The 14,602-nt window shown below is 41.0% G+C and overlaps 1 protein-coding gene across 3 annotated transcripts in view; it reads right to left on the reverse strand.

Annotated features, from left to right (window-relative positions):
• Positions 1 to 14,602, reverse strand: part of ANO8 (anoctamin 8) — a 95,675-nt gene that overhangs the window by 35,412 nt on the left and 45,661 nt on the right. For all 3 annotated transcript variants that reach the window (XM_075280417.1, XM_075280415.1, XM_075280416.1), the window contains exons 7-11: positions 12,367 to 12,494; positions 10,195 to 10,356; positions 9,878 to 10,030; positions 8,086 to 8,212; positions 3,489 to 3,544 (exon numbers count right to left, since the gene is read on the reverse strand). In XM_075280417.1, the coding sequence (XP_075136518.1) occupies positions 3,489 to 3,544; positions 8,086 to 8,212; positions 9,878 to 10,030; positions 10,195 to 10,356; positions 12,367 to 12,494 (626 nt within the window). The remainder of the gene's footprint in view (positions 1 to 3,488; positions 3,545 to 8,085; positions 8,213 to 9,877; positions 10,031 to 10,194; positions 10,357 to 12,366; positions 12,495 to 14,602) is intronic.

Raw genomic sequence — 14,602 nt, forward strand, 5'->3', positions numbered from 1 at the left:
TTAAACATTTTGCAGAGTTCTAAAGATTTTCTCTAAATATCTTGTGGTCACAGTCTGTTGTTTTAATCGGTTGCTGGTGGAAACGACCACAAATGCTGGACCTTTCTAAGGTCAGAAAACCCACCATTATTTCCTTATTGTGGCCGGGATATCTCCTGATACATGTAGTGTCCCTGCCTGATAACTCAGCTACATTAAGAAAATCATGGCTGGGTTTTTGACAAGTCCCAGACCACAGAAATTTTCGGCATTTGTGGTCGTATCCATTGGCAACTGATCAAGACAACAGACTGTCACCACTAAGATAGTTAGAGAAAATCTTTAAAACTCTGCAAAATTTTTAACTACTTATAATTAGAGATGAGCGAGTAGTACTCGATTGAGTAGGTGTTCGATCGAATACTACAGTATTCAAAATACTCGTACTCGATCGAGTACTACTAGCTGTTCGAAGTTAAGATTCGATGCAGAACCAGCGTTGATTGGCAGAATGCTATACAGTTGGCCAATCAACGCTGGTTCTTCTCCTACCTTTAGAAGTCTTCTCCGTGCAACTTCCCCACGGCGTCTTCCGGCTCTGAATTCACTCTGCCAGGCAACGGGCCTGGGCAGAGCCGACTGCGCATGTCCGCTTGTAGTGCGGGCATGCGCAGTCGGCTCTGCCCAGGCCCGATGCCTAGCAGAGTGAATTCAAGGCCGGAAGAGGACGCAGGGACGCTGCGCAGGGAGAAGAATCCAGCCTGACCCTCACTCATGGACTTGGTAAGTAGAATTTGATCGAATGTTGCGTACCCCTGAAACGAGCATTTCCCCCCATAGACTATAATGAGGTTCGAAACCCGTTCGAACAGTCGAACAGTGAGCGGCTGTTCGAATCAGATTTCGAACCCCGAACATTTTAGTGTTCGCTCATCTCTACTTATAATTTCAAAAATGCTTAACTTTTAATTGTCTACAAATATAGATATGATTATGTTCATGGGAATACCCCTTTGAGGGTATGCTCACATTGAGTTTTTCAGGCTGATTTTGAGACAGAATTTGCCTCAAAAAACACTCCTCACTCATTCCAAATGGAAGTCAGTAGCAGATTTTTTCAGCTAGAGGAAAAAAAAAAAAAAGGCCTCTATCTTCAGGCAGATTCTACCTTGTTTTTTTAATGCAGTTTTTGCAAAACTGGCATCAAAAACTGCTAGACTTTTCTTTTTTTAAAAGGGAAGATTCCAGGACCATACAGTGTTCTGTAGCAAAAAATGCAGCAAAAACTGCGACAAAGCTGTGGTGACAAAGCAGGAAAATAATTTCAAGATCCTTTCTCAGTGGTATACAGTCCCATCTGTCCTCCATGACATGTTTCCCTCTGTTTCCGCCCAATGTTAGAGAGGATCTTTGGCTACGATTCTGCAAATTTTGGGGAAACTGTTGCAATCTCCATCCATTTTAGCACAAGGTCTGTAAAGTCATTAGGGGTGTTATGGGTGTAGCACTGGAGGACCAGCCCCTCTCCTTCTTTCTATTTTTCCCAAGATACAAATGAAAGTTCGTAAGCTGGTTGGTTTCATGCTGATAGCGGCCAGGTCTGTCATTCCCTTTCTTTGGAAAGCCACTTCACCCCATCTATGTCCTATTTGGCTTCAGGAGATCTTAAACATTAAGAGGACCTGGTTGCAGCACTTCCAACAGGATCATAGTGCCCAAAACAAAGTATGGAATGTCTTCTATTATTCTTCCTCCTTCCAGTCCTTTTCTTAGAGCCCCTTCTCAGTCTCAGTGATTTTGCCTTTTTCTTATACATATTCTTGTAGTAACTCTATTTTGCTGTTCTTTGATTTACTGTACATTGCCCTGCTGCATCAGAAGCGGCCCTCCCTTCGTATTCCCAATCCCCTTTGCATTGTTTGATCTCTTTTACCCTTGTCTCATCATTCCTCTTTATTTCCATCCAGTTTTTCCCATTCTACCTTGCCGGACGTTCTGGAATTATTTTGCCTTATTTTCTTTTATGGATTGTGTTTGTATTAACGTTTTGAAAAATCTAATAAAACTTTTTGATGGGGAAAAAAACGGTGACGAAAAATGCAATAAAAACGGCATCATTGAAAAAAATTGCATCAAAAAATGTTTCCTAATTGCTGAAGCAGATTTTTACAGAATACAAAAAAAAGTCTGTGTGAATATACCCTTGGAGTGTACAGCTATCAGCTTCCCTCTGACTTCACTACTGTACCCAAGCAGGGCTTGATCTTCTGGGCTCAGCAGCTCCTCCTGTAGGTGCTGCAGCCCGAACCCCCACTTATCTAGTGGTGAAAGCCAGCAAATGCTTCACTACTGTGCCGGAGCATTTTCACAGTGGGCAGAAGAATCCTTCATCTCCCACCCACTGTCCCTTTTCAAACCCCGATTCACTGCACCAGAGGGAGCAGGGATCGGTAATCATCCTTGCTGCCTTCAAACGTGAGCACTTGTGAAGGGAGCAGGGATGAATGCCAAAACCTGTTGCTTTTTAATGTAAGGGACGGGGACTTGGGGAAGGACAGTGGGTGGGAGGTGAAGGTTCCTCCCGAACGCTATTAATGTAAATTATGCATGGATAATTTGAATAATAATGTAACAATGCATGGATTTATACAGTGAGTGGGGGATACTAAGGAGCATACTGAGAAAGTACAATAATGGGGCATTATACTGGTGTGAGGGCACTAATGTCCCATCAGAGCCCTCCAAAGTATAATGCTCCTTAAAGCCCCCACTCACAGTATAATGCTTCTTAGGGGGCATTCACACGGAGTAACGCTGGGTGTGTATCACAGCCGTACACGCCGGCGTTACGGCACACTGCCGAACACTTCCCATTCACTTCAGTGGGAGCGCTCGTAAACGCCGCTGTTACGAGCGCTCCCATTGAAGTGAATGGGAAGTGTTCGGCAGTCTGCTGTAACACCGGCGTGTACGGCTGTGATACACGCCCGGCGTTACTCCGTGTGAATGCCCCCTTAGTGCCCTCTACACAGTATAATGCCATGTAAGTTGCCCCATGTACAGTATATTGCCACATTAGCCACCCCCCCACACAGAGTCATGCCATGTTAGTCACTCCCCACCCAGTATAATGCCACATTAGTCGCCCCCGGCCTAATCCTAAAAATACCGTAAATACTGGACGCTCAACTCGGACCTTTACTTGATGGCACACCACAGTCAATGGACCTTTACTAATAATAGTTCAGTACTACTCTAATGACCATGACAGCCCCATCATGCTTCGTGGACCATCATGGTAAAAACTGATGACAACTGATGAAAACTTAGAGTTTTGGAGTAAAAGTTTGTGGGAAAAATAAAGCCTGATGACAACCAATGCATTTTTGCATCTGCTGTAATGACTAAATGACAAAAAAAACTGATACTGATTCATTTGATATATGTGAACATACCCTTAAATTTTTCCCAACCTTTCAGACAACCCACTTATTTGGAGTATTACTTACTAAAACAATTTTGATGATTAGATGTTTCTCATAGGCACTCTGTAAACGGTAATTCTCTGGAAATATGGAAGAGGAGAGAAGGTAGATTAGCATGGAATAGGAAAAAATCTCTAGAACTGTATGAACAAAGTCATAAATCTAGCAATAGGTACCTGAAAAGTGGGCAGTAAAAATCAAACAGAACTTCATTTATTTTAGTATTATTTTAGTACAGATAGGAAGGTACATGTGTGTCCTGGTTGGACATATACTCCCCTGAGCCTCCTAATGTTGGTGTGACAAAGACATCCAACAGACATCGAAATGCGTTGCCATTTTACACTGTGACTGTGTGGAGGGTTTTTATGTGGAATAAATGGTATTTAGTATCACTGAGTTTACAATTCTCTGATTTTCCTAGTAGCACTCGGATATACCCCCGGCCTTTTTTTTCTTTATTGTTCTCTGGCTAGACATGTCCACATATAGTGGTGCTTGAAGGTTTGAGAACCCTTCAGAATTTTCTTTCTGTCCAAATCTGACCTAAAACTACACGAGAGTCTCACTACATCACATATAGAGATCACATCAAAGGAGTCAAAAATATTAGGCTCGGTCACTTATTTAGAGAGGAAAGTGATCCAATATCACATATTTGTAAGTGGCATAAGTAGGTGAACCTTTAGGATAATCAGATAATTTGATTGTGAAATTAAAGTCCAGTGTTTTCAGTCTATGGATTGACAATCATGGTGAATGGGCGACCAGTTTTGTTTAAAGAAAAGTGATCTATCAAAGTCTGATCTTCATAACATGTTTGTGGAAATTTGTTGTGACATGAACAAGAGATTTCTGAGGTCCGCAGAAGAAGAGTTGTTGAGGCTCATCAGTGTCAGCCACTGCTCTCCAAAAAGAACATTGCTGACCATCTGCTGTTTGGTAAAGAATACCTGGACAAGCCAGAAGGTTACTGGAACAATTTTTTTGGGGATGTACTAGATCAAACTAGAGTTTTCTGGTTTAAAAGAGGTGTACAAACATAAAACTACCTCTGCACACAACAAAAGATTATGGGTAGAGATGAGCGAGTAGTGTACGATCGAGTAGGTGTTTGATCGAATACTATGGTACTCGAAATACTCGTACTCGATCGAACACTACTAGCTGTTCGAAGTTTAAGGTTCGATGCAGAACCAGCGTTGATTGGCAGAATGCTATACATTCTGCCAATCAACGCTGGTTCTTCTCTTACCTTTCCAAAGTCTTCTCCGCGCTGCGTCCCCGCGTCTTCTTCCGGGTGGAATTCACTCTGCCTAGGCATCCGGCCTAGGCAGAGCCGACTGCGCATTCCACCCGGAAGAAGATGCGGGGACCCTGCGCCGGGAGAAGACTTCAAGCAGAATCCAGCCCGACCGTCACTCGTGGACTTGGTAAGTATGATTTTATCGAATGTTGCCTACCCCTGAAACGAGCATTTCCCCCCATAGACTATAATGGGGTTCGAAATCCGTTCGAACAGTCGAACAGTGTGCAGCTGTTCGAATCGGATTTCGAACCTCGGACATTTTAGTGTTCGCTCATTTCTAATTATGGGATCAATAGTTGTGCAGGAGTCTCCTCCTAGGCAAATAAAGTCTTCTAGGGCATCAGCAGAAGATGGCAGATGATACTCAAGTCGGCCTGCAGACTAGCACATGCTCCAGTTGGACTTTTAATCTGATTTAACTTTACTTGATGTGCCTGAAAGCATGTTTGTGAAAATAATAAAGCTGGAACTGTTTCTTTTAACCACTTGAAGCTGTGCCACACAATCTCTTTCTACATCAAGAGGTGTGTAGAGACAAATAAACAGTGGAAAGGCCAGGTCAAGCTAGAGGAAATTCCTTGTATTTTCCCTGGACTCTGATTGTCTGCAAGTAGACGCTTGCACAGTAACTGCTCCCATAAATTCTAGTTGAGTGCAGAGGTAGCTTTATGTTTATAATTTAATGTGAAATTTCTTTCGACCATGCTGCACCTAGAGACACCTTCTAAAAGAAGAAGAAACACAGTTGAAGGTAGACGTCTTTTTTTTTTTATTTGTGTTGAATGAAAAGTGTAATGTTTGGAGAACATTATCAGCATAAAAATCTCATACCATTTGTGAACTACGGTGGTGATGGAACCATTAATTCGGAATTACACCAGCAAATGCTAAAGGAAATGTCAAGGCATCTGTCCATGAGCTAAATCTCAACAGTGTGGGTCATGCAGCAAGACTACAACCCTAAGTACTCAAGTCCTGACCTTAATCCAATAGGAATGTCGTTGAAGGGTCTGAAATGAGTACTTCATGGCAGGAGCATAACAGAGTTGATGCTGCTTTGTATGGAGCAATAGACTAATCAACAATTATGTTTAGGTCAGTTATTGCTGCACAAGGGGGTCACATCAAGTACTAAAAGAAAAAGGAATGCTTTTGGCACTCACAGTTTCTTCTAATAGATGAAGAAGTGTTATACTTATGACTGATTTTTTTTGAATTGGTTCTCTTTATTTACTTTTGGTACTTGTGTGAAATCTGGTAGTTTTATGTGTAATCTATGCACAAATACAGAAAAAGGGTTCACAAACGTTCAAGCACCTCACTATTTGTGTCACAAGATTAAATTTTCAAGACAACACTGTTTCATTATATTGAATCACAAAGTAATATCCTATATGTATCTAAGTGCGACTAGTACAGTGTAGTGAATTTTTCTACAATATAGCTATATTGTATTGAATTAGTTTCATGAGTATTTAACCAAATCTGAGTTCAGTTAAAGGCTCGTTCACATCTGTGCCCGGTCTCCGTTCTGCAGGTTTCCCTTTCCTGCCCAAAACTGAGCAGGAGACAGAAACCTGCAGGCATTTTTCAAACCCATTCACCTGTTTTTTTTAACCGGACACAGAGTTGTACATGTAGGACTTTGTGTCCGGTTTAAAAAAAAACGGTTTCGCCGCGGAGAGCATAAAACACTCACCGGCGCTCACGGCCGGACCCGGTCTGACAGGTTTCTGTCTTCTGCATGCAGAAGACGAACACCTCAGAACGGAGATCAAACGCTGGTGTGAACCTAGCATAAAGGAGTTATCCACTTTCTAATATTAAAGGGGATCTCACATCCTTGCATAGCCTTTATAAAGGCTATTCCACACCTACCTTTAGTATGTAAATTGTCTCAGTGGTTTTTTAAATAAGTCTGTTTTTATTCATATGCTAATTAGACTGGGTGCACGATGCATCATGCACCCTCTTTGCTATTGTTTCCTATGGGTGTATACAGCACAGGCTGCTGCTGCTGATGCTTCCTGTTTGCACACACACATAGGAGAGAATAGCAGAGACGAGTGCTGCTGGGAACTTCTTGTGCTGGCTGGAAGTACATTAGCATATGAATAAAAACGGACTTATTCAGAAACCACTGAGGCAATTTACATACTAAAGGTATGTGTGGAATAGCCTTTCTAAAGGCTATGCAAGGATGTGATTAGTTAATAATGACTTTTCTCGATGATAGAGCCCCTTTAAAAGGACTATCCTTAGGATAAGCTATCAATAATACATACATCAGCAAATGTCTTACACCCAGGACCCCATATTATCCGCAGATCAATCCTGGGACAGTGTAAAACCCAATAATATTTACATGCTCGGGACCATACTGCTCACTGTACAAATTATAGTGGCGGGTTAAGGTACTGCGGCGTTGCCCCATAGACTTTTCATGGCCTGCCTAAAGCCGTTAATATTGATAGTCTATCCTACTGATAGGTCATCATTATTTGAAAGTGGATAACGCCTCCAAAAGTTGCTGCCGGACTCTTCCTGGAATGTCTCTTTTGGGAAATCAAAGAATCTGACGGCTAAAAATACAATCTGTCTGAATTTTGTTCCCCCTCAGGCAGATAGGAGTATCATTATTATTATTCTCGTTAAGGTCTCGTAGACTTTAGTGCCAAGTCAAGTCTAATGTTCATATTCAGCTTAAAGGGAGTCTGTCAGCAGGAAAATTGGTATCAAACTAATGACAGTGCCTTGTAGAGTGGCTTCTACACTTTTCCGAAATGCCTTTCTTATTCAGCATTGCAGATCCATTGTCATGAAATTCTGTGTTTTATTATTATTAAGCAGATTCGCTGAAAAAGCGCTTTAGGTGTGTTTCCTCCCTTGTTGGGTCTATGATCTCTACTTTAGATAACCACTTCTAAATGCAAACAAAATGTGGTAAATTGGCAGATGTCACTCAAGAAATGCAGAGTAGTTGGGAAGTAGTTAGGAATGATTATTTAGAGCAAAGAATAAAGCCCCAGCCGGAGAAGAAATGCCCATAAAGTCTGTTTTCAGCTAATTTTCGTAAAAATAAAACACTGATTTTCATTACAATGGAGCTGCAATGCAGAAATAAGAAAGGCATCTTTAGAAAGTGTAGAAGCTGCTCTACAAGGTACTGTCATTAGTTTGATACTGATATTGCTGCTGACAGACTCCCTGTAATAAAATGCAGGGAAGATAAAAAACAAAGTTGGAAATGATAATAGGATGAAAAGGAGAAAAGTAAGACATGGCAGTAACAAGCAAATTAATGGCTTATACCCATATCATTTAACCAGTATGCAATCTTCCTGTACACCTCGTCACAGGAGCTAACTATAACAGCCAGAAGGATCTTGGGAAAGAATCGCACAAGCCTTGGGAGCTCTCGGATACTGAGGACGAACTCCTACAAAACAAGAGTTTAAAAAATTCAGATTTGTGAACCCTCTCCAAGAGATGGAAAAACAGTTACAGAATATTAAGTTCTAGATTTTAATCTCGTGACTAAAAGTACACAGAAATGTATCATTTATAGGGTGGGGTTATCCTGTTGACTCAGACAAATTATCTGTCCATCCTCGCGTGGTCAAGAAGGATTTTTTTTTTTTGGCCCATAAACAAACTTTGGCTAGTGACACCAGAAGTTCTTGTTTTGCTTTCCCCTGGATCAACCTTTTTGGCCTATGATCATGTGTCTTTTTTATTTAAATAACTACAATCAGACCTATCTGCTTTCACATCTGTTCTGCCAGAAATGCATCCAATGGGCTCCAACAGGCTTCACAATTTTGCTTTACTAGTATTACTACAAAAGAAAACAGGAAAAACTAAAAGAATGAATTTTCATTCTACATTAAATGTAAGACTTTTTTCAAGCTTTTTTTCATTAAAGGAATTCTACCATTAAAATCGATTTTTTTTGTGGATCACACGTAGGAATAGCCTTAAGAAAGGCTATTCTTCTCCTACCTTTAGATGTCTTCTCCGCACCACCATTCGGTAAAAATCCTGGTTTTTGTCAGTATGCAAATGAGTTCTCTCACAGCACTGGGGGCGATCCCCAATGCTGCGAGAGAACTCTCCAGCGCCGCCTCCATCTTCTTCAGGAACATCCTCTTCACAAGTCTTCTTCCGACGATGTGGGTCAAATTTCTAGGCCTCGGGCAGAGCAGACTGCACATGCCCGAAGGCCAAAAGAAAATGAATGCTTACATAGTAAGTAAATGGCCATTTTCTTGTGGCCTGTGGGCATGCGCAGTCGGCTCTGCCAGAGGCCTAGAAGTTTGACCCACGGCGTCGGAAGAAGATGCGTGAAGAGTATGTTCCTGAAGAAGATGGAGGCAGGGCTGGAGAGTTCTCTCACAGCATTGGGGACGCCCCCAGTGCTATTTGAGCACTGGGGACCAGCCCCAGTGCTGCGAGAGAACTCCTTTGCATACTGACAAAAAACGGGATTTTTACTGAACGGCGGTACGGAGAAGACATCTAAAGGTAGGAGAAGAATAGCCTTTCTTAAGGCTATTCCTATGTGTGATGCACAAAAAAATTTGATTTTAATGGTAGAATCCCCTTAAAGCCGAAATCTAGACCTTACTGGAGCAACTTTTCTAGATTTATACAATATAATACAGTAAACCTCGCAGTTCTCTATATGATTTATACATTCTGCATATAATACAGCCTCACAGCTCAATCTGTCTGGTGTCAGCAGTTATAACATAACACATTCCTAAAGCTAACTATAAGCAATTGCTATGCTAGTGATATCAGACAGTTAGGGCTGACAATATAGAAAATGCAAATGACACAATAGCAAGAGATAGAAACAAAAAACCCCAAAGCTAAATGCTTTTAGAAAATGGGGTCCTTCAGGTCCTGACATGTATTGATATGTTTGATTTCCCTGGATTTCTCCGGACTTTCATCATAGCTCACCACCCTTTTTATTTCTTACATAGTGAAACCTCTCCAAAAGACCACTACTTTGAAAAGACTGATGTTAAAAGGGTTAAGGTATGACATAATGACTGAGCTCCTATGAAGAGACTGAGAGAGTTTAAGGTTCACTTACCTGCAGCTCAAAGCAAGCAAGCATCACAACAAAGACGAAGCAGAGACAGGACATGCAGACAGGTAGACTGACACAGGACTGAAAGAGGAGTCGTTTCCATGGGGGATAGTAGAATTCTTCACAATTGGTCACTGGGCTGATCCTCTTGACACCCTATTGAACATTATAAAAATTATAAATAGAGAAAATGTTGCCGTTGCTACTATAAAAAGACAGTATATCAGATACTGTATACAGAAAACTATTCACCTTATCGCTAATACAATGAAAGGTATCCAAACAACTAAGAAATCTCCCAAAAATATTTCATCACTTACCCTGAACTGTGGTCGTGGCTCTTCAATAAATTCTGCAGGGGTATCTAATGTACCCCACTTGTAGGCTAGCTCTGCTCCTCTCCGTTTCCATCCTTCTAGAAATAGAGTAGCCCAAACTACATTGAAGAGTGCAAAGACCACACAGCAGATGTCACGGCTGGTCTGAGAGAGAGAAACAGAAAATATGGTACTCGCAAGAAATTTGGGTTTACAAGGGAACCTGTCAGGTGGTTTTTCTACTATAAACTGGCCCCAGCATGTGTAACATCAAGTAATAACCATTCCTATGGTGTCCCTCACTAAGATTTCTTTGTTTTAAATTCTGATTTTATTGAACATTTTACAATTATACATAGTTCGTTGAAACAATCAAGTACAGATACTGATAAAAGTTCGGCGAGGAGCAACAGATTAGTAACAGAACAATCACGGATTATACAATTTCAGTTGATTTCTGTTGCTGAATAAGTCAAGTTATAAGCTTTTAAAACATCAGCATACGTCAATTTATCTCAGGCTACGGCCTAGGCCCCCTCCTCTTCTCTCTCTACACAGCCCCTATTGGCCAAACCATCACCATATCTGGTTTTCAGTACCATCTTTATGCTGATGATATCCAGCTATATACCTCATCCTATGACATCACTCCTGCGCTACTACAGAGCACCAGTCACTGGCTCTCATATCATGGATTTTCTTTATCTGAAACTGAATCTTTCGAAAACTGAACTTCTTGTGTTCCCAACATCCATTAACCGACCTAGCACTGACATCTCCATTTCTGTCTGTGGCCTTACTATTACACTAAGACAGCATGCCCGCTGTCTGGGGGTTGTATTTGACTCAGACCCTTCCTTCACCCCACATATTCAGACACTTGCACGCTCATGTCACTTGTATCTCAAAAACATCTCCAGAATCCATACTTTTCTCACCATGGGAAACATCAAGAACCCTCAATGTCGCCCTGATTCACTGTCATCGTGACTATTGTAATTCTCTTCTAATTCAGCTTCTTCTTACTAAACTCTCTACAATCTCTCCTGAATTCAGCCGCCAGACTCTTCTTTCTGTCAAACTGGTACACAGATTCTGTTTTCCTCAGAAATGGACCCCTCCATCCTGAAGTTACCCTGCACTGCATACACTTAGTGTCTGTATATTCACCGATACAGGCTGGTAATGGTTATATGACCTTATTTATCAAAACATGACTTGACCATTGTACAACACAAGGCCTCCAACCTCTTGTGTCTCCCTATATCCTCATAGATTGTAAGCACTTGCAAGCAGGGCCCTCAATCCTGTTTGATAGGTCAATTATTTTGTCACATTGTAATGTCTAATATTCTCTGTTCATGTACAGAAATATGTTATGCTATATAAGTGAAAATTATTATTATTATTATTATTATTATATGACTAGTTATACACTATAGATGCTCATGGAAACATATACCATTCCAGGCTATATGTTGGTCCAGTCTGATATAGGGTAGTATCTAAATGCCTTGTTGCTTTTATTCTATCAGTGGATCAAAACAGGGAAGAAAACTTCCAAGACCTGTCCCTCATCCTTGTACCTATGGGCATAAACACTACGTACCCGTACAATGAGATCAAACTCCTAGCAGGAAATCATTTTCCCTTCCTCTATGATACCATTTATTAGCTGCAGCTTCTTCTCCATGAAGACCTCAGTAACAGTAAGAGTTGTTTTTTCCACAGTGTACTCTGAGTATGCTCAGCCAGCTTTGACAGAATACATCACTAAACTAGAGCTGGAAACCAGATCATTGATCTCAGTGTCAACCTTCTACTATGCGTTTCAAACTTGTCAGGGACAGGGTGACACCTGAATTCTTACAGTTTTCATAGCCTTAGTTTCCTAATACTACTAGCATATTTTTAACACATTGTTATGCAGTTAAGCAACACTTCAGATAAAATAGCTATAGAGGTAGGTCATGATCTGCTTATTAAACAAATCCCAAAATGTAAGATTAATGTGTGTGTGTGTGTGTGTGTGTGTGTGTGTATGATGATAGATAGATAGATAGATAGATAGATAGATAGATAGATAGATAGATAGATAGATAGATTACTGCATAATAATAATAATTAGAGTCAATTTAAACAAAACTATATCTTTGTGTCAAGAACAACGTTTACCTGGTCAGATTCAGTGAAGAACCAAAGCATCATGCCAAAGACAGCTGGATAAACCAGTGATGAAGTGTAGAAGCCAAGCCATGAGAAATACATGGCAATCTTCACCCCAAAATACTCACAAATGTCATCTGTAAAGAAAATATACAAGTGCTGAATATATAACATTACCATCATTAACTTGTTTGACACTAAACAACTGCTATTAACTTACAACTAGAGTTTAACGGTGGTCTACAGAAAGCAAAAGAAATAAATTATCAAAATTACCATTCTTTAAAATGGCAAATTAATCAAATTAATTAAATGAATTGCACAGCCATAAACCATACGAATGAACACATTGGTTTGTATAGAATGATTTTAACTATTTGTGTACCACACAGACACTAGACACATTAGGAGAGGCTGTATGTAATTGACACATTGCTTTTAATAGCTGTATGACAATGTCGTCACTGGATAAGTGACATTGTATGAACCAGAACCTTCACGAGTTAGAGATAAACCGGCATGGCTACTAAGCTTACAATCATAAGGACTGTCCAACTGGCTAATTTTATTTGTGATGGCACATTTTACTTGATTTTAGTCCCTCCCTCTAGAATTCCCAAGTACAAAAAAGCTGCAGAGCCCAATTTAAACATATAAATAATATGATATAATAAGCACTTTTTAGTTTACCATTTTGGGGAATATCTATTGCTTAGATCACCTTGTATTAAAAAAAATCTACTTTTATATATATATTCTAGGGACAGGAGGTGATTTAGAACTTTTATTTATTTCATATTTTTAAATCTTTTTTTTTTTTTTTACTATTTTATTCCCCTGCGGTCACTTGATTGCAAGTCCCATAGACGGCAATACAACTGTATTGCCGTCTATGGGACATTCTGTCTATTAGTATTACGGCTGGTCATAGACCCAGCCGCAATACTAATATATAGCAGTGACAGGCCTGGGAGCCTCATTAGGCTCCCGGCTGTCACCCGAACAGGTCGGCTCTTGCGATATCGCCGCGCAGGAGCCGGCCTGCAACTTCACAGGTACGGGGCCGGTGGGGACCGGCCCCGGGGGAGAAGGGGCCGCCAATACAGACCCGGCATCCGCTATACTAGAGAGGTGGATGCCGGCGAGGGATAGACGCCAGCACAGGTGCCGGGGCCTGAGACATCGCTACGCTCCTCTGCCCTGCATGAAGCCAGCGGCGGGGGGACGGAGGAGCAGAATAGCATCGCCGCTGCTGGCTTCATGCAGGGCAGAGGAACGTAGCGATGTCTCAGGCCCCGGCGTCTATCCCTTGCCGGCATCCGCCTCTCTATTACGGCGGGTGCCAGGCGCCACATTCGGACTATAAGACGCACCCTTCTTTTCCCCCCAAATTTGGAGGAAAAAAAGTGCGTCTTATAGTCCGAAAAATACGGTAATTGATGGGAACCAGTAGCGCACCTTGAGGGGGTGCAGAGGGTGTAGTTGCAGGGTATCTCCTCTCAATATAAGGTCTAATACATTATAGATGGGGGCCTGGAACATATTTTGCATTGAGGCTCAAATCTTCATATGCATCTGGGAACCCCAGAGGTGCTGAAGTCAATGGGAGTTGAGCTGCAGTAATGCCGCCCAGCTATTATACAGGGCATGGAGCTCTCAGCTTCTAGCTCAGTGGTTCTTAACCAGGGTTCGATCGAACCCTAGGCTATATGCATGGTTCATTTTGTGTACCAGTAAAAAAAACATATACCTACGTCTTGAATTTGGAAAAAAATCATATTTGATTTATCACTAAAGAAGGGTTCAGTGAATGTGCATATGAAACTGGTGGATTCGGTACCTCAAACAAGGTTAAGAACCACTGTTCCAGCTCCATGCAACATATTGTACACGGACCAGACCCCCCTTCTCCTTCCCAACTGGTTTGTGTGATCAGATATTTATGGCCTATCCTAAGGCTAGATCATAAATAAGACATTTTAACTCCTTTAAGCGTAAGCAGTGAGCTTTCACTTTTTGTTTGGTTTACGGTACAAATAATTTAATGCATTGGGTTTTATAAGGACAAGTTATATATTTATACATCCCCAATTGCACATTTGGGACCCTGTGTGAAATGTAAGAAAACAAGAATGCAATGATTTGGAATTCTCATATAACCATATTTTATTCACAATAGAACAAATATCAGAGGTTGGACATTGCATATTTTTTAATTTCATTTGAAAAAATTAACTCAGAGAAT

The sequence above is a fragment of the Leptodactylus fuscus genome, chromosome 1, assembly GCF_031893055.1.
Source record: "Leptodactylus fuscus isolate aLepFus1 chromosome 1, aLepFus1.hap2, whole genome shotgun sequence".
In the NCBI taxonomy this organism is placed as follows: domain Eukaryota; kingdom Metazoa; phylum Chordata; class Amphibia; order Anura; family Leptodactylidae; genus Leptodactylus; species Leptodactylus fuscus.